Source organism: Hyperolius riggenbachi, chromosome 10 (genome assembly GCF_040937935.1).
Source record: "Hyperolius riggenbachi isolate aHypRig1 chromosome 10, aHypRig1.pri, whole genome shotgun sequence".
Classification (NCBI taxonomy): domain Eukaryota; kingdom Metazoa; phylum Chordata; class Amphibia; order Anura; family Hyperoliidae; genus Hyperolius; species Hyperolius riggenbachi.
The window spans coordinates 290,073,337-290,099,145 of NC_090655.1; the positions used below are offsets into that span (position 1 = coordinate 290,073,337).

At 48.2% G+C, this 25,809-nt stretch overlaps 1 protein-coding gene across 1 annotated transcript in view; it reads left to right on the forward strand.

The window, feature by feature from the left end:
• The window catches only part of LOC137535590 (zinc finger protein 208-like), a 269,482-nt gene that overhangs the window by 37,934 nt on the left and 205,739 nt on the right, over window positions 1-25,809 (forward strand). The window contains exon 7 of the mRNA XM_068257441.1: window positions 13,839-13,841. Coding sequence (XP_068113542.1) covers window positions 13,839-13,841 — 3 coding nt within the window. The remainder of the gene's footprint in view (window positions 1-13,838; window positions 13,842-25,809) is intronic.

Genomic DNA, 25,809 nt, shown 5'->3' on the forward strand with positions numbered 1-25,809 from the left:
GCTCTGTGTCAGGCTGCGTGGGAGGGGGATGAAGCGAGCATTGGCACAAGCACCAGCTCTGTGTCAGGCAGTGTGGGAGGGGGTGAAGCGAGCATTGGCACAAGCACCAGCTCTGTGTCAGGCAGTGTGGGAGGAGGTGAAGCGAGCATTGGCACAAGCACCGGCTCTGTGTCAGGCAGCGTGGGAGGAGGTGAAGCGAGCATTGGCACAGGCACCGGCTCTGTGTCAGGCTGCGTGGGAGGGGGATGAAGCGAGCATTGGCACAAGCACCAGCTCTGTGTCAGGCAGTGTGGGAGGGGTGAAGCGAGCATTGGCACAAGTACCAGCTCTGTGTCAGGCAGTGTGGGAGGGGTGAAGCGAGCATTGGCACAAGTACCAGCTCTGTGTCAGGCAGTGTGGGAGGGGGTGAAGCGAGCATTGGCACAAGCACCAGCTCTGTGTCAGGCAGTGTGGGAGGAGGATGAAGCGAGCATTGGCACAAGCACCAGCTCTGTGTCAGGCAGTGTGGGAGGAGGATGAAGCGAGCATTGGCACAAGCACCAGCTCTGTGTCAGGCAGTGTGGGAGGGGGTGAAGTGAGCATTGGTACAAGCACCAGCTCTGTGTCAGGCAGCATGGGAGGGGGTGAAGTGAGCATTGGTACAAGCACCAGCTCTGTGTCAGGCAGCGTGGGAGGGGGTGAAGCGAGCATTGGCACAAGCACCAGCTCTGTGTCAGGCAGCGGGGGAGGGGGTGAAGCGAGCATTGGCACAAGCACCAGCTCTGTGTCAGGCAGTGTGGGAGGGGTGAAGCGAGCATTGGCACAAGCACCAGCTCTGTGTCAGGCAGTGTGGGAGGGGGTGAAGCAAGCATTGGCACAAGCACCAGCTCTGTGTCAGGCAGCGTGGGAGGAGGTGAAGCGAGCATTGGCACAAGCACCAGCTCTGTGTCAGGCAGTGTGGGAGGAGGATGAAGTGAGCATTGGCACAAGCACCGGCTCTGTGTCAGGCAGCGGGGGAGGGGGTGAAGCGAGCATTGGCACAAGCACCAGCTCTGTGTCAGGCAGCGGGGGAGGGGGTGAAGCGAGCATTGGCACAAGCACCAGCTCTGTGTCAGGCAGTGTGGGAGGAGGTGAAGCGAGCATTGGCACAAGCACCAGCTCTGTGTCAGGCAGTGTGGGAGGAGGTGAAGCGAGCATTGGCACAAGCACCAGCTCTGTGTCAGGCAGCAGGGGAGGAGGATGAAGCAAGCATTGGCACAAGCACCAGCTCTGTGTCAGGCAGTGTGGGAGGGGTGAAGCGAGCATTGGCACAAGTACCAGCTCTGTGTCAGGCAGTGTGGGAGGGGGTGAAGCGAGCATTGGCACAAGCACCAGCTCTGTGTCAGGCAGTGTGGGAGGGGGTGAAGCAAGCATTGGCACAAGCACCAGCTCTGTGTCAGGCAGTGTGGGAGGAGGTGAAGCGAGCATTGGCACAAGCACCAGCTCTGTGTCAGGCAGTGTGGGAGGGGGTGAAGCGAGCATTGGCACAAGCACCGGCTCTGTGTCAGGCAGCGTGGGAGGAGGTGAAGCGAGCATTGGCATAAGTACCAGCTCTGTGTCAGGCAGCGTGGGAGGAGGTGAAGCGAGCATTGGCACAGGCACCGGCTCTGTGTCAGGCTGCGTGGGAGGGGGATGAAGCGAGCATTGGCACAAGCACCAGCTCTGTGTCAGGCAGTGTGGGAGGGGTGAAGCGAGCATTGGCACAAGTACCAGCTCTGTGTCAGGCAGTGTGGGAGGGGTGAAGCGAGCATTGGCACAAGTACCAGCTCTGTGTCAGGCAGTGTGGGAGGGGGTGAAGCGAGCATTGGCACAAGCACCAGCTCTGTGTCAGGCAGTGTGGGAGGAGGATGAAGCGAGCATTGGCACAAGCACCAGCTCTGTGTCAGGCAGTGTGGGAGGAGGATGAAGCGAGCATTGGCACAAGCACCAGCTCTGTGTCAGGCAGTGTGGGAGGGGGTGAAGTGAGCATTGGTACAAGCACCAGCTCTGTGTCAGGCAGCATGGGAGGGGGTGAAGCGAGCATTGGCACAAGCACCAGCTCTGTGTCAGGCAGCGGGGGAGGGGGTGAAGCGAGCATTGGCACAAGCACCAGCTCTGTGTCAGGCAGTGTGGGAGGAGGTGAAGCGAGCATTGGCACAAGCACCAGCTCTGTGTCAGGCAGTGTGGGAGGGGGTGAAGCGAGCATTGGCACAAGCACCGGCTCTGTGTCAGGCAGTGTGGGAGGAGGATGAAGCGAGCATTGGCACAAGCACCAGCTCTGTGTCAGGCAGTGTGGGAGGGGGTGAAGCAAGCATTGGCACAAGCACCAGCTCTGTGTCAGGCAGTGTGGGAGGAGGTGAAGCGAGCATTGGCACAAGCACCAGCTCTGTGTCAGGCAGCGGGGGGGGGGGTGAAGCGAGCATTGGAACAAGCACCAGCTCTGTGTCAGGCAGTGTGGGAGGAGGATGAAGCGAGCATTGGCACAAGCACCAGCTCTGTGTCAGGCAGCGTGGGAGGAGGATGAAGCAAGCATTGGCACAAGCACCAGCTCTGTGTCAGGCAGTGTGGGAGGAGGTGAAGCGAGCATTGGCACAAGCACCAGCTCTGTGTCAGGCAGTGTGGGAGGAGGTGAAGCGAGCATTGGCACAAGTACCAGCTCTGTGTCAGGCAGTGTGGGAGGAGGTGAAGCGAGCATTGGCACAAGCAGCAGCTCTGTGTCAGGCAGGGTGGGAGGAGGTGAAGCGAGCATTGGCACAAGCACCAGCTCTGTGTCAGGCAGCGGGGGGGGGGGGGTGAAGCGAGCATTGGAACAAGCACCAGCTCTGTGTCAGGCAGTGTGGGAGGAGGATGAAGCGAGCATTGGCACAAGCACCAGCTCTGTGTCAGGCAGCGTGGGAGGAGGATGAAGCAAGCATTGGCACAAGCACCAGCTCTGTGTCAGGCAGTGTGGGAGGAGGTGAAGCGAGCATTGGCACAAGCACCAGCTCTGTGTCAGGCAGTGTGGGAGGAGGTGAAGCGAGCATTGGCACAAGTACCAGCTCTGTGTCAGGCAGTGTGGGAGGAGGTGAAGCGAGCATTGGCACAAGCACCAGCTCTGTGTCAGGCAGCAGGGGAGGGGGTGAAGCGAGCATTGGCACAAGTACCAGCTCTGTGTCAGGCAGTGTGGGAGGGGTGAAGCGAGCATTGGCACAAGCACCAGCTCTGTGTCAGGCAGTGTGGGAGGAGGTGAAGCAAGCATTGGCACAAGCACCAGCTCTGTGTCAGGCAGTGTGGGAGGAGGTGAAGCAAGCATTGGCACAAGCACCAGCTCTGTGTCAGGCAGTGTGGGAGGAGGATGAAGCAAGCATTGGCACAAGCACCAGCTCTGTGTCAGGCAGTGTGGGAGGGGTGAAGCGAGCATTGGCACAAGTACCAGCTCTGTGTCAGGCAGTGTGGGAGGAGGTGAAGCAAGCATTGGCACAAGCACCAGCTCTGTGTCAGGCAGCATGGGAGGAGGATGAAGCAAGCATTGGCACAAGCACCAGCTCTGTGTCAGGCAGTGTGGGAGGGGTGAAGCGAGCATTGGCACAAGCACCAGCTCTGTGTCAGGCAGTGTGGGAGGGGGTGAAGCAAGCATTGGCACAAGCACCAGCTCTGTGTCAGGCAGTGTGGGAGGAGGTGAAGCGAGCATTGGCACAAGCACCAGCTCTGTGTCAGGCAGTGTGGGAGGAGGTGAAGCGAGCATTGGCACAAGCACCAGCTCTGTGTCAGGCAGCAGGGGAGGAGGATGAAGCGAGCATTGGCACAAGCACCAGCTCTGTGTCAGGCAGTGTGGGAGGGGGTGAAGCGAGCATTGGCACAAGTACCAGCTCTGTGTCAGGCAGTGTGGGAGGGGTGAAGCGAGCATTGGCACAAGCACCAGCTCTGTGTCAGGCAGTGTGGGAGGGAGTGAAGCGAGCATTGGCACAAGCACCGGCTCTGTGTCAGGCAGCGTGGGAGGGGAGGGGGTGAGGGGGTGAAGTGAGCATTGGTACAAGTGTCAGAGCATTGCATGGTGCACTTGCCGTTTGCCATGCAGGCGGTTGCCTTGGAAGAATACATCTCGGCTGTGCTGTTGCAAAAACTTCCAGATGGGCCTCGGATTCTCGGTTATTTCTCCAGAGTCTTGTCACCTGTGGAAAAGGGGATGCCAGAATGTGTGAAACAAGTTGTAGCTCTACATTGGGCGATAATCGCGACTGACCACTAGTGATGGGCTGAATATCAAATTTCACATCAGAATCTCTGCAAACATTTGTGAATCTGAAATCTCCATAGACTTCAATGGTAGGCAGATGACCACCTACTTTAGCAGTTATTAGCAAAGCCCTCTTACGTGCTAGAAACACCAGGAACAAGCGGCTCCTCCCCACCTCCGGTACCGAGATGGAGGTGGGGGGGACAACTCCGCATCCCAATGGGAAGCCTAGAAGGCACATTTAAAGATGCTTTTACTCTCAACTATAGTATAGCTGAGAGCAGTGCACGGGGGAGCGGCGTGTGTGGCGTGGTGGTGCGTGGGGGAGCGGCGTGTGTGGCATGGTGGTGCGTGGGGGAGCGGCGTGTGTGGCGTGGTGGTGCACGGGGGAGCAGCGTGTGTGGCGTGGTGGTGTGCGGGGGAGCGGCGTGTGTGGCGTGGTGGTGCGCGGGAGAGCGGCGTGTGTGGCGTGGTGGTGTGCGGGGGAGCGGCGTGTGTGGCGTGGTGGTGCGCGAGGGAGGAGCGTGTGTGGCGTGGTGGTGCGCGGGGGAGCAGTGTGGGGGGCGTGGTGGTGCACAGGGGAGCGGCGTGTGTGGCGTGGTGGTGCGCGGGGGAGAAGCGTGTGTGGCGTGGTGGTGCGCGGGGGAGCAGCGTGTGTCGCGTGGTGGTGCGCGGGGGAGCAGCGTGTGTGGCGTGGTGGGGGAGCGGCGCGTGTGGCGTGGTGGTGTGCGCGGGGGAGCGGCGTGTGTGGCGTGGTGGTGCGCGGGGGAGTGGCGTGGTGGTGCGTGGGGGAGCGGCGTGTGTGGCGTGGTGGTGCGCGGGGGAGCGGCGTGTGTCGTGGTGGTGCGCGGGGGAGCGGCGTGTGTGGCGTGGTGGTGCGCGGGAGAGCAGCGTGTGTGGCGTGGTGGTGCGCGGGGGAGCAGCGTGTATGGCGTGGTGGTGCTCGGATACCCCCAATCACAGATTTGAGTAATTCCGATCACGGCAATATCAGAATCTGGTTACGCCGTGATTTTGATTTCGACTTGATGCCCAATTCCAAGTGAAATCCGTGATTGCGGCCGTCATCCGGATTTGACTTTAACGTTAATAGTAAAGCTCCCATACATGCTACAATCACCAAAATTGCATGGATTATAATGGTGAGAAGTGGCTACAACTTTAAAAAAATGAAAAAAGAACTTTTAGTTTTATGTGAACAGATAACAGAAGTCCCAGATGATATATGACAAATTAAGCGGGACCATATGCACACTACTAGCTGAATGATAAGGAGAGTAGACTTTATACTTATCGTCCAGAGCAAGTGGCCTACAGAGAATATCCAGTAACAGTCCAAGGTCGGTCCAGGCGGCAAGCAAGGAATATCCAGTAACTAGCAGAGGTCAGTCCAGGCAGCAGGCAAAGGGTTATCCAAGAAACAAGCTGTGATGTATGTTTTTTATTATTCTTGCAACATGTATTTTTTTCCTGCATAGAGTGCTTGCTGTGATCTGCATGTTGTCTTGTGTTGATTTTAGCTTGCTGGAGTGTCTATTGTTCTACTGTCTGTTGGCAGACTTGTCCTTATCTGCTCATGTTTACCAATAGACAATGGTCTGACTCCTTTCTGCTGGACCACACAGCTCCTGGAGGAGGGGATTATCTGTATCTACTGAATGGTCTGGGAGCAAGGTGGTCACAGGTAGACAGGATCCTGGATCTGCCATATAAGGTCAGGTACTTGGGGCTGTTGGTGTGAGTCAGTGATGGAAACAGCAAGCTGTGGCACTAGTTCTCTAAACCCTTGGAACCAGTAGTTATGGGATTGAAGAAGCTTCCTGAAGCATTGCATTGCCTGCATATGGAATACTGGACTAATTGCCTGGACTTTCTCCTTGGACTACTTGTAATGTATAGAGTTATCTGTGGACACTACATATGCCGGTAGTTCTGCTTATGCTGCTGTTATTTCAGTTCTGTTTTGCTGGAATATCGAGGTTGCAGAAATCCAAGTCGTTTTGGTGGAATAATAAAACACCTGAATCCTTTCCATATTAGCCTTTGCCAGTGTCCTATGCTATATATCATCACACAAGCAGAGGTCAAACACAACAGAGTAGTCAAATACAATCCAAAGTCCAGAGTCCAGAATATTGGCGGAGATCAGAGTGCGCACCTAGCCAAAGCTATGCTTATCACGGGCGATGACTGGGAGCACTCTGCACATTTAAATATCAATCATTCTCCAATCAGTGGCCGGCCACCTTCCACACAACCAATCACACAGCAAGGCCCTGTCAGGTAGAGATTAGCTGACACTGCTCCAATCAGCTTAGCAGGCCAGCTGACTATTGTTTACCCTTGCGGAGGGCGTACTATGAACGTGCCATCCGGCCTATCGGCTTGTGCGGACTGTGAGTCACCGGCAGTGACTCACAAAAAAGAAAAAAAAATGCACAGATGGTGCAAGTACTCAAAAGACCTGTCTACAAATACAAGTATCAAATAAAGTAATAAAGCACTAAAATCAGTGAACACGTGCCTGCCGGCAATGGGTACATTGAGTACAGGGCGCATGCGCCGGCCGTAACCAATCACAATGAGAGACCCAATCCGCACAAGTTATGGCATACTGAAGTGCGCACACACACTTCCCACAGCAGATGCGACGTTATGGATGCATTGCCCATAGCGTGACGTACTCTGCAGTGCGATCATTTAGGCACACTGCCCATAGGTTATTATAGCGGTGCGACATTATCGTCGCACCGCCCATAAATCTGGGCATAAACATTTCCCCAACCCCATTGGACAACTGACACGCCCACTACGAGTCACCACAATCCTATAAGCACATATACTTGTCCTTCACATAGCCCCCGCCCATCAATCCTTACATAACCCCTTCCCCCACTCCCCTTTGGACAACGGCCAGCCCCCTATCAGCCCACCAGTCCTATAGGTACAGAATACAGATACTCATCCTTCACATAGCCCCCGCCTCTACACAACACAGGATTGGTCACTCACCCATCAATATAGGTATATTAGAAGCTGAAATCTCTCACACCAGTACAGAGGCGCTTATCGTGACCTTAAGACTGCACTGGTAAGTTAAAAATTCTATTATCTTTATATGACCTTCTTTATACTCCTGTGTTCTATGCTATTTACTCACTAAATCCCCCTTCTCTTACAACCCGAGCCTTTGGTTGCTATACATACAGTGGAGGAAATAATTATTTGACCCCTCACTGATTTTGTAAGTTTGTCCAATGACAAAGAAATGAAAAGTCTCAGAACAGTATCATTTCAATGGTAGGTTTATGTTAACAGTGGCAGATAGCACATCAAAAGGAAAATCGAAAAAATAACCTTAAATAAAAGATAGCAACTGATTTGTATTTCATTGAGTGAAATAAGTTTTTGAACCCCTACCAACCATTAAGAGTTCTGGCTCCCACAGAGTGGTTAGACACTTCTACTCAATTAGTCACCCTCATTAAGGGCACCTGTCTTAACTAGTCACCTGTATAAAAGACACCTGTCCACAGAATCAATCAATCAAGCAGACTCCAAACTCTCCAACATGGGAAAGACCAAAGAGCTGTCCAAGGATGTCAGAGATAAAATTGTAGACCTGCACAAGGCTGGAATGGGCTACAAAACCATTAGCAAGAAGCTGGGAGAGAAGGTGACAACTGTTGGTGCGATTGTTCGAAAATGGAAGGAGCACAAAATGACCATCAATCGACCTCGCTCTGGGGCTCCACGCAAGATCTCACCTCGTGGGGTGTCAATGGTTCTGAGAAAGGTGAAAAAGCATCCTAGAACTACACGGGAGGAGTTAGTGAATGACCTCAAATTAGCAGGGACCACAGTCACCAAGAAAACCATTGGAAACACATTACACCGCAATGGATTAAAATCCTGCAGGGCTCGCAAGGTCCCCCTGCTCAAGAAGGCACATGTGCAGGCCCGTCTGAAGTTTGCCAATGAACACCTGAATGATTCTGTGAGTGACTGGGAGAAGGTGCTGAGGTCTGATGAGACTAAAATAGAGCTCTTTGGCATTAACTCAACTCGCTGTGTTTGGAGGAAGAAAAATGCTGCCTATGACCCCCAAAACACCGTCCCCACCGTCAAGCATGGGGGTGGAAACATTTTGCTTTGGGGGTGTTTTTTTTGCTAAGGGCACAGGACAACTTAATCGCATTAACGGGAAAATGGACGGAGCCATGTATCGTGAAATCCTGAACGACAACCTCCTTCCCTCTGCCAGGAAACTGAAAATGGGTCGTGGATGGGTGTTCCAGCACGACAATGACCCAAAACATACAGCAAAGGCAACAAAGGAGTGGCTCAAGAAGAAGCACATTAAGGTCATGGAGTGGCCTAGTCAGTCTCCGGACCTTAATCCAATAGAAAACCTATGGAGGGAGCTCAAGCTCAGAGTTGCACAGAGACAGCCTCGAAACCTTAGGGATGTAGAGATGATCTGCAAAGAGGAGGGGACCAACATTCCTCCTAAAATGTGTGCAAACTTGGTCATCAATTACAAGAAACGTTTGACCTCTGTGCTTGCAAACAAGGGTTATTCCACTAAGTATTAAGTCTTTTATTGTTAGAGGGTTCAAAAACTTATTTCACTCAATGAAATGCAAATCAGTTGCCATCTTTTATTTAAGGTTATTTTTTCGATTTTCCTTTTGATGTGCTATCTGCCACTGTTAAAATAAACCTACCATTGAAATGATACTGTTCTGAGACTTTTCATTTCTTTGTCATTGGACAAACTTACAAAATCAGTGAGGGGTCAAATAATTATTTCCTCCGCTGTATATCATTGTTTCTACTCACCAATTTGTTTTTCTCCCCTTATCAATTCCCATCCACCCCTGCCAGTTCCACCTACCATACTCTGTACCCTATCAGGCACTTTTCCCCACCTGAACCCCCTCCCCTTACCAATCACTATAAAAACACCACTCAAACATTATGTACATTAGTCTGAGGACACTTTATATGTCTCTGTCATTTCAGTGTGTGCTCCTTTCTGTTATTGCCTGACGAAGTGGGAATATACCTGCGAAACGCGTTGCACTGTATATAAATAAACGTATTTGTACTAAAATCGACACTATCATGTCTGCTTCGGGGAGATGAGTCTACCACCGCCTCCCGAGGAATTTTAAAGCTTTTAGGTATATTTTATTCTTTTGGCGCCTGTGTTCTCTCTACATTTAAGTTAATCACTGACTGGCTAGCTAAATACAAGTATCAAATACAGTAATAGAGCAATAAAGTAAGTTAAAATGCTGTGTTTTACACGAAAAACTCTTTTGCTGTGGAACAATATGGCCTGGAGATGCTCTCAGTACCACAAAGTCTAGCAAGGATGGAGCTCTTGAAATAGATGCCACTTTATATACAGGAGGGAAGGGCAGAGCCTCCCCTCCTATGATTGGTTGCTAGGGCCTACGCTGGGGGCCTCTGATAGGCCCAGTGATGTAATTTCCCCCAGTCATGGATTCCGAGTCATGATCACATTCATGATCACGGGTAGAAACCAAGTAACACTGGCTGAAGCCGTGATTGGAATCTGTGATTGCGGTACGATCACAGATTTCAGTCCCAATGTCAGATTTGAGAAAAAGGCCCTGTGATCACAAGGCCGTGATGAGCACCACTACTCATCTGTACAGCCTCACTGTCAAGCACCCAGTTACATGGTGTCTGCTCGGCATTCCTGGACTCTGCAGCTGAGATCTCCTCCACCCAGGAAGCCTCACCATCCAGCACCCAGCAGCATGAAGTCTTTTCAGCATTCCTGGACTCTGCAGCTGAGATCTCCTCCACACAGCCTCACCATCCAGCACCCAGCAGCATGATGCCTGCTCAGCATTCCTGGACTCTGCATCTGAGATCTCCTCCACACAGCCTCACCATCCAGCACCCAGCAGCATGATGTCTGCTCAGCATTCCTGGACTCTGCAGCTGAGATCTCCTCCACCCAGGAAGCCTCACCATCCAGCACCCAGCAGCATGATGCCTGCTCAGCATTCCTGGACTCTGCATCTGAGATCTCCTCCACACAGGCAGCCTCACCATCCAGCACCCAGCAGCATGATGTCTGCTCGGCATTCCTGGATTCTGCAGCTGAGATCTCCTCCACACAGGCAGCCTCACCATCCAGCACCCAGCAGCATGATGTCTACTCAGCATTCCTGGACACTGCAGCTGAGATCTCCTCCACACAGGCAGCCTCACCATCCAGCACCCAGCAGCATGATGTCTGCTCGGCATTCCTGGATTCTGCAGCTGAGATCTCCTCCACACAGCCTTACCATCCAGCACCCAGCAGCATCAAGTCTGCTCAACATTCCTGGACTCTGCAGCTGAGATCTCCTCCGCACAGGCAGCCTTAGCATCCAGCACCCAGCAGCATGATGGCTGCTCAGGATTCCTGGACTCTGCAGCTGAGATCTCCTCCGCACAGCAAGCCTCACCATCCAACACCCAGCAGCATGATGTCTGCTCAGCATTCCTGGTCTCTGCAGCTGAGATCTCCTCCGCACAGGCAGCCTCACCATCCAGCACCCAGCAGCATGATGTCTGCTCAGCATTTCTGGACTCTGCAGCTGAGATCTCCTCCACACAGCCTCACCATCCAGCACCCAGCAGCATGATGTCTGCTCTGCATTCCTGGACTCTGCAGGTGAGATCTCCTCCGCACAGCCTCCCCATCCAGCACCCAGCAGCATGATGTCTGCTCAGCATTCCTGGACTCTGCAGCTGAGATCTCCTCCACCCAGGAAGCCTCACCATCCAGCACCCAGCAGCATGATGTCTGCTCAGCATTTCTGGACTCTGCAGCTGAGATCTCCTCCACACAGCCTCACCATCCAGCACCCAGCAGCATGATGTCTGCTCTGCATTCCTGGACTCTGCAGGTGAGATCTCCTCCGCACAGCCTCCCCATCCAGCACCCAGCAGCATGATGTCTGCTCAGCATTCCTGGACTCTGCAGCTGAGATCTCCTCCACCCAGGAAGCCTCACCATCCAGCACCCAGCAGCATGATGTCTGCTCGGCATTAATGGACTATGCAGCAGAGATCTCCTCCACACAGCCTCACCATCCAGCACCCAGCAGCATAATGTCTGCTCAGCATTCCTGGACTCTGCAGCTGAGATGTCCTCCACACAGGCAGCCTCACCATCCAGCACCCAGCAGCATGATGTCTGCTCAGCATTCCTGGACTCTGCAGCTGATATCCCCTCCACACAGGCAGCCTCACCATCCAGCACCCAGCAGCATGATGTCTGCTCGGCATTCCTGGACTCTGCAGCTGAGATCTCCTCCGCACAGCAAGCCTCACCATCCAGCACCCAGCAGCATGGTGTCTGCTCAGCATTCCTGGACTCTGCAGCTGAGATCTCCTCCGCACAGCTAGCCTCACCATCCAGCACCCAGCAGCATGATGTCTGCTCAGTAATTCTGGACTGAAGCTGTTTCATGGGGTGCTGGGCAAATGTGCCGACCTCTTCTCAGAGCAGGAAATTTTTAACAGTTTCACTGCCCAGAGCCTCTGCAGAGACCACTACAATACCTGCTTCACATCACACTGTGCTTCCTTCCCCCACACTGACTTCATCCGCAGCCCAACATAAATCTTCCACAGGCTTATGCCCGGTATACACACCATGCAATTTCTTGTCACATAGATGTGTCAAATTCCTTCTTTCCAACAGGTCTGATCTAATTTCTGACCAATTTTTCAATCACTATAACACAAAATTGTACAATGGCAATTATCTCAGCAACACTATCCATTGCGTGTGCTAGGACTAAATATATCAGACAATAGAGCAAGAGAACCAGTCCTTTAAACCAGCACCACACAGTAATGAAGTTCAATCAATCTATTTATTTATATAACAAAGTTAATTCTCACTAAAGAAACATGTTAAAAACACTTAAAATCAGTCATGTTGCCCAATACAATGACAATCATAATGCAAGTGCAAATCAATATACTATAGACATATATATATATTATGAAATACTTATGCGCCTGGATATGTAATAGTATGGCTGATTATAATCAGCAATTAACACTGTAGAGTGCTCAAAACAGAGCTACTCACAGTGATTGAACCCGGGTTCAGTATATGGCTCATAAACAGTACAGTGATATAACAATGTCGTACAAATAGTGAACACACAGTGTAAAAAACCAACCATCAATATGATGCATACAATATATAAGATGCAATATGATCAATTAAAGTGAAGAAAAAGATCCTAAAGTGAATAGTGATACTCAATGAAGTGACCATGATACTGCATACTGAAAAGTGGACACAGTAAAGATTGCAATATACTTATCCGGACAGCGCAATGAAGAGGGCAGCAGAGCAATGAAGGAGCCCCCGGCGGATGTCTCCACCGGTTCCGCGGCTGCAACGCCGCTTTGTCAAGAGCAGGGGGGACTCGTGTGTGGTAATGGCGATAGACGCCAAGTTTTATAGTGAGAGGAGGCGGAGATCACGTGATCGCGTGACGCACGTGAATCACGCGCTCCGTCTGGCCAATGGCGCTGCAGGAGGCTGGGAAGGCGGGGAGAGGAAGACGCAGAGTCCACGCTGGAGCGCATTAAGGAAATGGGTGTGAGTCCTAGAGGCAACAGGCGAAGCAGAGGGGAGCGGCCATGAAACCCACGCTGGAGCGCAATAAGGAAATGGGTGTGAGTCCTAGAGGCAACAGGCGAAGCAGAGGGGAGCGGCCATGAAACCCACGCTGGAGCGCATTAAGGAAATGGGTGTGAGTCATAGAGGCAGCCGGCGAAGCAGAGGGGAGCGGCCATGAAACCCACGCTGGAGCGCAATAAGGAAATGGGTGTGAGTCCTAGAGGCAACAGGCGAAGCAGAGGGGAGCGGCCATGAAACCCACGCTGGAGCGCAATAAGGAAATGGGTGTGAGTCCTAGAGGCAACAGGCGAAGCAGAGGGGAGCGGCCATGAAACCCACGCTGGAGCGCAATAAGGAAATGGGTGTGAGTCCTAGAGGCAACAGGCGAAGCAGAGGGGAGCGGCCATGAAACCCACGCTGGAGCGCAAACAGGAAGTAAGTATCAGCTAAAAGAAGTAGTACATTAGAATGCATCAACATATCAATAGAATCGAAAAGTACCTCAATAAGTATCATCTCGTGTTCAATCTACCTACAGGGTTATAAACTGCCAACCATATTAACATTATATATATATATTGATAACGACAGTATAGTATATAGACATTCCAAACATACAGTCCAGTGCGTGTCTGATTAGAGTTCCTGGGTACAGTTTATGTACACTAGGGACCAACAATAAGGTACCCCAGTATATCATATCCGGAAAACAAATTCAGGGGGATCCAAATGTCCATCTGCTTAATATCACACATATATGTGTGACACATGAGACCCGCAAATCCAGCGAAAAGGAAGTCCAGGGCAAAGATCTCAGTCCACAATCAGTCCCACAGAGTCCGAGTTCACATGACCCCAAGTAATCCAACAGGAACATGATAACAAACAGGTATGTATATAGAGATATCCATGATTCTCAATCTGCAGAGTAAACAAAACAATCATCAAAAGACAGTATACACTCAAATTCTATTCATTACAAAAAGCCAGTAAAATCAATCTCCTCATTCAGTCCATGTGGAGATTTAGTGTTGAGCATGTAAATCCATCTGGCCTCTTTTTGCAGTAAAAGCCTGACCAAATCACCTCGTCTAACCGTAGATTTAACCTGTTCAAGACCATAAATCTGAATACTCGAATAACTACCCATGTGGGCATGTAAAAAATGAGAAGCTACTGACGTCAAGGTTTTGCCCTCCCTAAAATCCCTTTCGGCTAACCTGATCTTAGATAGATGTTGTTGGATTCTCTTTTTCAGTGCGTTCTTCGTTTGCCCAACATAAATCTTCGGACAGCTGCATCTTAAAGCATATATAACACCATGAGACTTACAGTTCACATATTGTTTGATTTTAAACTGTTTAGATTGTGTTGAGTCCATAATGGGGGATTGTCTACTCATAAAGGGACATATATTGCAAGATCCACACGGGTAACTACCACAAATACGGCTCCCCTGTGTGTGGCCTATGGCAGTACTCAAATGGCTAGAGCATAGTTTATCTTTTAAAGTAGGACATTTCTTGGCAGTAATCGACGGATGCGGGGTAATGCATTTAACAAGATCAGGATCTGCTTGTAAAATAGGCCATGCATTATGTAATGCCTGGTAAATCTCCCGCCAGCCATTATTGTAAGTTGTACTTAGTCTCACCAGGTTAGATTGGGGTTGTGGTCTCCTGTTGATCAACTCCGTTCGGTTCTTTGCTCTGGCGGTCTGGAAAGCCTTCTTGATGACTTTTTTTGGGTATCCACGAGCCAAGAATCTGTTCTGCAGGTCCTGTGCTTGTCTAAGGAAATCAGCATCAGCTCCCCTCTGCTTCGCCGGCTGCCTCTATGACTCACACCCATTTCCTTAATGCGCTCCAGCGTGGACTCTGCGTCTTCCTCTCCCCGCCTTCCCAGCCTCCTGCGGCGCCATTGGACAGATGGAGCGCGTGATTCGCGTGCGTCACGCGATCACGTGATCTCCGCCTCCTCTCACTATAAAACTTGGCGTCTATCGCCATTACCACACACGAGTCCCCCCCTGCTCTTGACAAAGCGGCGTTGCAGCCGCGGAACCGGTGGAGACATCCGCCGGGGGCTCCTTCATTGCTCTGCTGCCCTCTTCATTGCGCTGTCCGGATAAGTATATTGCAATCTTTACTGTGTCCACTTTTCAGTATGCAGTATCATGGTCACTTCATTGAGTATCACTATTCACTTTAGGATCTTTTTCTTCACTTTAATTGATCATATTGCATCTTATATATTGTATGCATCATATTGATGGTTGGTTTTTTACACTGTGTGTTCACTATTTGTACGACATTGTTATATCACTGTACTGTTTATGAGCCATATACTGAACCCGGGTTCAATCACTGTGAGTAGCTTTGTTTTGAGCACTCTACAGTGTTAATTGCTGATTATAATCAGCCATACTATTACATATCCAGGCGCATAAGTATTTCATAATATATATATGTCTAAAGTATATTGATTTGCACTTGCATTATGATTGTCATTGTATTGGGCAGCATGACTGATTTTAAGTGTTTTTAACATGTTTCTTTAGTGAGAATTAACTTTGTTATATAAATAAATTGATTGATTGAACTTCATTACTGTGTGGTGCTGGTTTAAAGGACTGGTTCTCTTGCTCTATTGTATAACACAAAATTGGTCATAAAAACGATTGGAAATAAGATTGGTTCCACTCATCTGTCTGATGCAGAATTGCACGGTGTGTAGCAGGCATTAACAAGGAATGCCTCTGAAGATTTCAGAGATAGTGATCTCTATGCTGGCTGTCTGGATAGGGAGGTGGATATCTTATCTTTCAGTATGTGTGCACACCTATATGCTTGCAGCGCTAGAAACCCTATACGTATCTATCATACTGGCTGCATTCCTCTGTGCTATTGCCCTCATTAATAACCCATATTGTGGTACAGGATCCTTCATTAGGGCTAGCTGTGTGATTTATGCATTTACAGGCAGTGCTGGGACCAGAGTTATGCCCTTGTGTAGGGTTAGTACTGTGTTATCATTTCTTATAAGTGGAGTTTTCAGCCAGAAATAAAGTATTGAATATTTTGGACATTTCCGTCTTAAAGACTGCAGTCTCTTTTTGTGATTTGGAATCCTGAATTTGTGTCCGCAACTTAGGAGATTTGTGATTGAAGAATAAAAGTGATTTTGTTCATAATAAAAACCCATGTTTCTCCCAGTGGATTTTGCTTCCTCCTCACTGATGCCAGGTATCCATTTATCACATAGCTCCAAAATGTCCCTGTTTTGGAGGGACAGAGGGACAATCCCTCTTTTTTCCTCATTTGTCCCTCTTTCTGGACTCCTGTACAGATCTACGTAAATATATGTATTTTTCTACTGAAAATGTTTAATTGACTCTAAATTGTATTCCCATCCCTTGAATTCATACATTTTTTTTATTTTCTAATGTTAATATGAAGTAAAATGAACCAGGATAGAAAGGTCCTGTGTGGTTTGTATTGTAAAACAACATATTTTACTTAAAAAATATTTATAGTATGCATGATTAAGGGGGTGCTGGGGGCGTGGTTAGAGGTGAGGCAGGGGGGTGGCTTAAGTGTTCCTCTTTCTGATTTAAATAATGTTGTGAGCTATGCTATCAACGTGTCACACAGCAGAACAGGAGAGAAGCGTAGAGGTGTGTCTGCAGAGGTGGCCAGGCAGGGGAAGAGAGATTAAGTCTGCTGCACTGTTATAGTGACACATGGGACCACGCCTCCCATCTAGGGACCATCTCTGTGACCCCAGGATAGTTGGGAGGCACGTTCATTGATTGACTGAGGAAGATGGATGGGTCGGCACCACCAAAATGTAAATATAGCTCTTTATTGAGTCATAAGACAGCAGTGACAGACGCTGTTTCGGGCTGAGAAGCCCTTTTTCAAACTGTTCACACAGTGAAGACATACTAACACTATATTTATACACCCACATAGTGGGAGGGAACACTCACGGACCTGATGGGGGACGCAAAACATGATGTAACTGAGACGTAACTCACCCGTAGTGGAGCAAGCCACTGTGAGCCATGACAATGCCTCCCTTAGCGCTGTCTCCTCATACCTGGCCAATCAGAGCGGTAGAAAGCCGCCGGCCAATCAGGAGCGAGGCCCAGCGTGACGTCACGGCCGTCTGCCGTGTGTATACGTGTAATGCTTTGTTTTTGGCGTTGCTAAGGCCTCACACTCGACTCACACCAGCCTACAGGCCGGGTAAATACATAGCTTACAACTTCACACTGTATTAGGATATTTATTCAATTATTTACATTATTTACAGGTATAGCAGTGAATCATGGATAAGTAATAGAGTAAAGAATCAATACATTACCGGATATTGCATCATCACTCCGTATCGGGGGACCAGCGATCGTCAGGAGGCAGCGCATACACAACATCACACAACTCGTCAGTAGTGGAGAGTCCCATCAGAGCAAGGGAAATCTCTCTGTCTTATACTCATAGCTCCACCCATTTTCCCTATTGCATCCTGGGGATGCTCAGGCATGAGCTTCACTACGATTGGATGACTTATAGTCAATATTTTCATGAACAGGACTAGTTCTAGTTAAATTGTGCATTCCCTGAAACAGTTAATTCAGGGTTACGCGCTTATTGCAACACAATGTTATATAACCATATCACGTGCCACACATGATCAGTACTTGCTGTGATTGGGTGTGTTCGGCCTTCAGCCTATCCACAACGTGGAAGCATGATTCATCCCTCGTGACCACTGCGTGATGGCAGCGCAAACAACATGTTTTCTTAAAGGATACCACAACTGACATGTGGCATAATGAGATAGACATGTGTATGTACAGTGCCTAGCACACAAATAACTATGCTGTGCTCCTTTTTTTCTTTCTCTGCCTGAAAGAGGTAAATATCAGGTATGTAAGTGGCTGACTCAGTCCTGACTCAGACAGGAAGTGACTACAGTGTGACCTTCACTGATAAGAAATTCCAACTATAAAACACTTTCCTAGCAGAAAATGGCTTCTAAGAGCAAGAAAGAGATAAAAAGGGGGAATTTCTTATCAGTGAGGGTCACACTGTAGTCACTTCCTGTCTGAGTCAGGACTGAGTCAGCCACTTACATACCTGATATTTACCTCTTTCAGGCAGAGAAAGAAAAAAAGGAACACAGCATAGTTATTTGTGTGCTAGGCACTGTACATACCCATGTCTATCTCATCATGTCACATGTCAGTTGTGGTATCCTTTAACTCGTAGTAACCTCTTGGTCTGTCCATGGTTTTTCTATGGAGAATGGTGCATCGCTACTAAAAGATCAAAATATGTCCTATCTGCCTGCAGACTAGCTTGCTAATGTGTCTTTCTCCTAACAGCCAGTCATTCACACAGACTCTTCAGACTGGTATCACAATACGCTGAAAGGCTGTCATTAGCCGTACATGGCTTCAGGGGGAGTGTGCGGAGTCATAGCAACACCGCACCGCCCACAAGTAAAGCAAAATAGACACTAGTAATACGTGCATATGCGCTGACAGTACGAAAAACATATGCAGAAAAAATGCCAGCAGTAGATTAATAGACAATACATTATAAATAGAAAAGTATTATGATGTAAGCACGAATGCAGGAAAAAATGTTATTAGGACTTACAAATCCCACATCAGATCAGTCAGGTGCACCAGATAAAAACAGTATAAAAGACAATGGAAACATAAATAAAAATGTATGAAATCCACTGTAGTCAACACCTCCCACCATCATAAGCAAAACCTGAGGTCGCATTCTTTGTTCAAACCACCCGATCCCATGGTACCCAATCTCCTTATCCAGTATGCTTCTTTACCAAGCAACGCTCTATCTCGACTCCCTCCCCTATAGTCTGCAGAAACCCCATCAATTACAGTAACTCCCAACTGGGAAACCATATGGTGACAATTATGAAAATGCTCAGCCACTGTCAGATTGCATTGGGGATTATGTATGTAAGATTTATGTGATGTCTTACCGACATAGGATAGACCACAAGGGCATTTGAGCGTGTACATAACATAAGTTGAATCACAGTTGTACAGGCCATTAATTTGCATAGGAGTACAAAGGGAGGGATGCAAGAAAGCTTTGCCTCTGATCACATTGTTGCACATATGGCAACAGAGACAAGGGTACATTCCCCGACGGCTCTCACTCAAATGCGTCGTAGTACCCGCCGTAATTTTATCGTGTACAGTAGGGGCACGTTTGAACGACATAAGAGGAGGGTGCCTAAATTCAGGAATGGCAGGCAACCCATCTCGTAGAATATGCCAATGTTTGCGGATGCTACATGTGAAGGCCTCACTGCAAACATTAAATGTAGTAACAAAAGGCAATCTGACACCAACACCCTCTGTACTCCTCCTCGGTCTGGGTTTGAAACATCGGTCTGGATAGCCACGTGCCTTAAATTTGGCCACCATCTCATGTCCACGTGCCTCACGTGTAGGTCCATCATTGACAATTCTAGCCACTCGTGAGACTTGGCTATGTGGGATGCTCACCTTGGTGCCCATGGGGTAAAAACTATCAAAATGGAGCACCGAATTACGATCCGTGCTTTTCACATACAGATCTGTCATCACCCCAGTATCACCAAGGGAGACCAATACATCCAAAAATGGGATGTTGGTCTTGTCAGCATTGGTAGTGAGACGCACGTAAGGACAGGAGCTGTGGAGCTGCGATACAAATTCCTGCAAGCTGCTCTGTGGCCCCCTCCATATGCAAAAGATGTTGTCTATAAAACGCCACCAGCACACAGCGTGCTGGTGGAAAAGTGAATTCGTGTACACAAAGGCTTCCTCATAAAGCCCCATGTACAGGTTTGCATAGGAGGGGGTCACATTTGAGCCCATCGCAGTGCCTCGCTTCTGTATGTAAAACGCCAGAGGAAAAAATAAATTTCAAAACAATCTCTAACAGAGTAATAGCAAATTTCCGCTGTTCCATAGTAAGGTCAGTGCATGTCATAAGGTACCAATCCACAACCTCTACACCTCCATCATGTGGGATGGAGGTGTAGAGGCTTTCAACATCCATGGTCACCAGGAACACATCACAATCAATGTTTAACCTCCCTGGCGTTTTGATTATTTCCAGATCTAGGGTCTAAAAGCCGTACAATTATTTCACAAGCTTTTAGACCCCAAAAACAAAAAGAAAAACCTACGTCAGAGAGGTCTGCAGCAGCTCCTGCATGAAACTTACTCAGGCATGGGATTACCACCCTGTTCTGCGGCTTTCCGTCCCGAGCTTGACTCGGGATTACTGTTAAGGAGCTTAATCCCTTAAATTTGTCAAGAAACATGGATGAATCCCGCAGATATGAGGGTAAAGCTTGCACCAGTGGTTGGAGAAGACCATCAAGGAATTTGGCTATGGGGACAAAAATAGAGCCTACCCCCGCCACAATAGGTCTCCCCGGGGGTCTCTCCAACCGCTTGTAGCAATATATCCAGGTGAGGAGTACTCGGAGAATCTGCCCTAAGATACCTAAATAAACTCGCATCTATAACACCAGTTTGCAATGCAGAGTTTTATATCTCATACATTTTTGAACGTATTGTGAGCACAGGGTCATAGCTGATCGGTTCATAGACCTCGGTGTCAGCCAATTGGCATAACACTTCGGCCTTGCACATGGTGGTGTCCATCACCACAACGGATCCGCCTTTGTTCGCCGGGCGGACCATGATGGCAGTGTTCCTTTGTAATGTACCCAATGCTTTACGTTGAATTGGAGTCAGATTACATTGGACCCTAAAGGGACCATGTTGGAAATCAGTCTCAAGCTTTTGAAGATCTTCCTGTACCCTATTATTATAGGTATCAATAATTGGATGACTGGGTGGTACAAAATCACTCTGATTCCTCAGACCCATAGTTCTTAATTCAAAGCGTCCATCAGCTGGTGCTGCTCTGTTGACAAACTGCGGTATTGTGGAAACAAAATGTTTTTAAGTTTCAACAACCTTAAAAAGCGGTATAACTCCTGATCGACATAAAAAAATTAGGAAAATACGTGGGGCAATATGACCGGCCCAGTTCCAGAACCTCAGTTTCCTCCACAGTCAAGGGGTAAGAGGAGATGTTAACGACCAGAGATGTCTCTATTTCCTGGGTCTCAACACTCGGGGGCTCAACGTTTGGGGATGGATCCCTTGTGCCAGCACTAGAGGCATCGGATGCAGGATCTACACCTGAGCCTGAGCCAGGGTTCCTAGGTTTGCGTCCTTGAGGAGGTCCCGGGCACCTCGGTGCTGGTTGTTTTTGCCAAGCATAGACGTAACCGGAAGTATAGTCAGCTGAATCACGTGCAAACTTTCCTCTCTTTTCATTTTGTACTGCTTTGATAAACTCCTCCATTTTCTTATTCAATATTTCCGTATACTGTGTAAATTCACTGGAAGTCATGTTGTTCTTGACCTGAGTGGTCAAAAGGTCAATCTTTGCATCCAAGAGTGGGAGTTCCTGGTGTATACGTACTATAGTGTGCAACATTGCATCAAACAACGCTTTGTTCCAGATACACTCCCATACCTTAGTGAAAGCCACATACTGTGGGAACATTATTGGAGCAATGTGGGATGTGATAGCACGTGGAATTCTCCTCACCCTACAATATTCTCCCAGGGTTTTTGCATGGAGGTGCAGATTAGCTTTTCGCTTTTTGACAGTCTCCAATTCCCTCTGGAGTGATTTGACGTCAGTTGTCTGCAGGAAGTCAACTTCTCCTTCATCAAGAGCCAGAATCCCAGAGGCTTGTGCTTCATTATAGTAGAAGGTATCTGCCGCAGTGGTCTCGGCCATCTTTAAGCTAAGTGCTACTGCTCCCAGAGACACTCCAAATTGCAGACAGGTGAAGTGAGGAGCACCTTAGCATGAACCAGGATAGAAAGGACCAGTGTGGTTTGTATTATAAAACAACATATTTTACTTAAAAAATATTAGTATGTGTGATTAGGGGTGTGCTGGGGGCGTGGGGAAGGGGCGTGGCTTAAGTGTTCCTCTTTCTGATTTAAAAATGTTGTGAGCTATGCTATCAACGTGTCACACAGCAGAATAGGAGAGAAGCAGAGAGGTGTGTCTGCGGAGGTTGCCAGGCAGGGGAAGAGAGATTCCAGCTTTTGCACTGTTATAGTGACACAGGGGACCACGCCTCCCATCTAGGGACCATCTCTGTGACCCTAGGATAGTTAGGAGGCACGTTCATTGATTAACTGAGAACAGCTGTTACTATCCAGATGACCCTCATAGGTTGTAGAGATATAACCAGGTAGAATCTGCAGAAGGAAAAAAAATAAGGCTGCAATTCTCATATTATCCACAAGATGGTGATCACAGTTATACCAAGACAGGAAGTAGTGTTTGGCATAGACAGGAAGTTGGAGGTTAGAGTTGAAGTGGGAGGAAGTGAAGGGAAGCCATTGCTGGAACTGGTAGCAGAGGAGGTAATAAGATACTGGAGATATTTGTGACTTTCCATCTCTCTGGTGAAGCCCAAATTCTTCATAACGTGTCATCTTTCCACCAGCTATCTCACCATGGACCAAGGGCAGCATAGACAAGACCACCAGGACCTCTACCAGGATGCCAGGATGGTGAATCAGCTATCCCCCACATCACCAGGTAAGAGGAGACATTAATGTAATGTACAGGAGAGAGCAGTACTTGGGTCCACCTAGATCCCCCATCATCTGATAAACACATAGAGACAATGTATTCAGTCAGTGTGTGTGTTTCCTACAGATGTATCCAGTAACAGAAACCCACCAGAGAGATGTACAGGTCCTCTTTATTCCCAGGATTGTCCACCTAGATCCCCCATCATCTGATAATCACATAGAGACAATGTATTCAGTCAGTGTGTGTGTTTCCTACAGATGTATCCAGTAACAGAAACCCACCAGAGAGATGTACAGGTCCTCTTTATTCCCAGGATTGTCCATCTAGATCCCCCATCATCTGATAATCACATAGAGACAATGTATTCAGTCAGTGTGTGTGTGTTTCCTACAGGTGTATCCAGTAACAGAAACCCACCAGAGAGATGTACAGGTCCTCTTTATTCCCAGGATTGCCCACCTAGATCCCCCATCATCTGATAATCACATAGAGACAATGTATTCAGTCAGTGTGTGTGTTTCCTGCAGATGTATCCAGTAACAGAAACCCACCAGAGAGATGTACAGGTCCTCTTTATTCCCAGGATTGTCCACCTACATCCCCCATCATCTGATAATCACATAGAGACAATGTATTCAGTCAGTGTGTGTGTTTCCTACAGATGTGTCCAGTAACAGAAACCCACCAGAGAGATGTACAGGTCCTCTTTATTCCCAGGATTGTCCACCTAGATCCCCCATCATCTGATAATCACATAGAGACAATGTATTCAGTCAGTGTGTGTGTTTCCTACAGATGTATCCAGTAACAGAAACCCGCCAGAGAGATGTACTGGTCCTCTTTATTCCCAGGATTGTCCACCTAGATCCCCCATCATCTGATAATCACATAGAGACAATGTATTCAGTCAGTGTGTGTGTTTCCTACAGATGTATCCAGTAACAGAAACCCACCAGAGAGATGTACAGGTCCTCTTTATTCCCAGGATTGTCCACCTAGATCCCCCATCATCTGATAATCACATAGAGACAATGTATTCAGTCAGTGTGTGTGTTTCCTACAGATGTACCCAGTAACAGAAGCCCACCAGAGAGATGTACAGGTCCTCTTTATTCCTGGGATTGTCCACCTAGATCCCCCATCATCTGATAATCACATAGAGACAATGTATTCAGTCAGTGTGTGTGTTTCCTACAGATGTATCCAGTAACAGAAACCCACCAGAGAGATGTACAGGTCCCCTTTATTCCCAGGATTGTCCACCTAGATCCCCCATCATCTGATAAACACATAGAGACAATGTATTCAGTCAGTGTGTGTGTTTCCTACAGATGTATCCAGTAACAGAAACCCACCAGAGAGATGTGCAGGTCCTCTTTATTCCTGGGATTGTCCACAGGAAGATCCCACCATCCCCCACCATTATCAGGTAGGTGGGCCTGAGGTTCTCCAGAGACTTACAGCTTTTGCTTTGTGTAGCCTCAGCTTGCTAATAATCATATGTGTAAGATGTATGTAATTTATGCACTTAGGGTGAAGAACTGATTGGTGTAAAAGTTGAAACCAAAGAGGAAGAAGAAGAGACGTATGTGAGGAGTGATCAGCAGTCTATGGAGGAGGGTGACATGATGAGGACATGTAAAGAGGAAGAAGAAGAGACGAATGTGAGGAGTGATCAGCAGTCTATGAAAGAGGGTGACACGATGAGGACATATAAAGAGGAAGAAGAGGAGACGTATGTGAGGAGTGATCAGCAGTCTATGGAGGAGGGTGACATGATGAGGACATGTAAAGAGGAAGAAGAAGAGACATATGTGAGGAGTGATCAGCAGTATATGGAGGAGGAGGGAGATGTGATGGTGAAAATGAAAGAAGAGGATGATGATGACACTTATGATTTCAGTGGCCAGCAGTGTAAAGAGGAGGATATAATGATGGTGACAATTAAGGAGGAAGATCTTTTTAAAGACAGAGAAAGAAGTAAGGAAAAACACTAACAGTAATTACCTTTATATTCATGTTTGCTGCTTTACCATACGCAGGAGGTGGTGACTTAGTGTTACTGGCCTGTAATAAGCTGATAATGGTCACTGTACATTACTGTACACAGATTGGTCACAGTAGGGGGTGACTTAGTGTTACCGGCCTGTAATAAGCTGATAATGGTCACTGTACATTACTGTACACAGATTGGTCACAGTAGGGGTGACTTAATGTTACTGGCCTGTAATAAGCTGATAATGGTCACTGTACATTACTGTACACAGATTGGTCACAGTAGGGGTGACTTAGTGTTACTGGCCTGTAATAAGCTGATAATGGTCACTGTACATTACTGTACACAGATTGGTCACAGTAGGGGTGAATTAGTGTTACTGGCCTGTAATAAGCTGATAATGGTCACTGTACATTACTGTACACAGATTGGTCACAGTAGGGGTGACTTAGTGTTACCGGCCTGTAATACACTGATAATGGTCACTGTACATTACTGTACACAGATTGGTCACAGTAGGGGTGACTTAGTGTTACTGGCCTGTAATAAGCTGATAATGGTCACTGTACATTACTGTACACAGATTGTTCACAGTAGGGGTGACTTAGTGTTACCGGCCTGTAATACGCTGATAATGGTCACTGTACATTACTCTACACAGATTGGTCACAGTAGGGGTGACTTAGTGTTACCGGCCTGTAATAAGCTAATAATGGTCACTGTACATTACTGTACACAGATTGGTCACAGTAGGGGTGACTTAGTGTTACCAGCCTGTAATAAGCTGATAATGGTCACTGTACATTACTGTACACAGATTGGTCACAGTAGGGGTGACTTAGTGTTACTGGCCTGTAATAAGCTGATAGTGGTCACTGTACATTACTGTACACAGATTGGTCACAGTAGGGGTGACTTAGTGTTACTGGCCTGTAATAAGCTGATAATGGTCACTGTACATTACTGTACACAGATTGGACACAGTAGGGGTGACTTAGTGTTACCAGCCTGTAATAAGCTGATAATGGTCACTGTACATTACTGTACACAGATTGGTCACAGTAAGGGTGACTTAGTGTTACTGACCTGTATTAAGCTGATAATGGTCACTGTACATTACTGTACACAGATTGGTCACAGTAGGGGTGACTTAGTGTTGCTGGCCTGTAATAAGCTGATAATGGTCACTGTATATTACTGTACACAGATTGGTCACAGTAGGGGTGACTTAGTGTTACCGGCCTGTAAT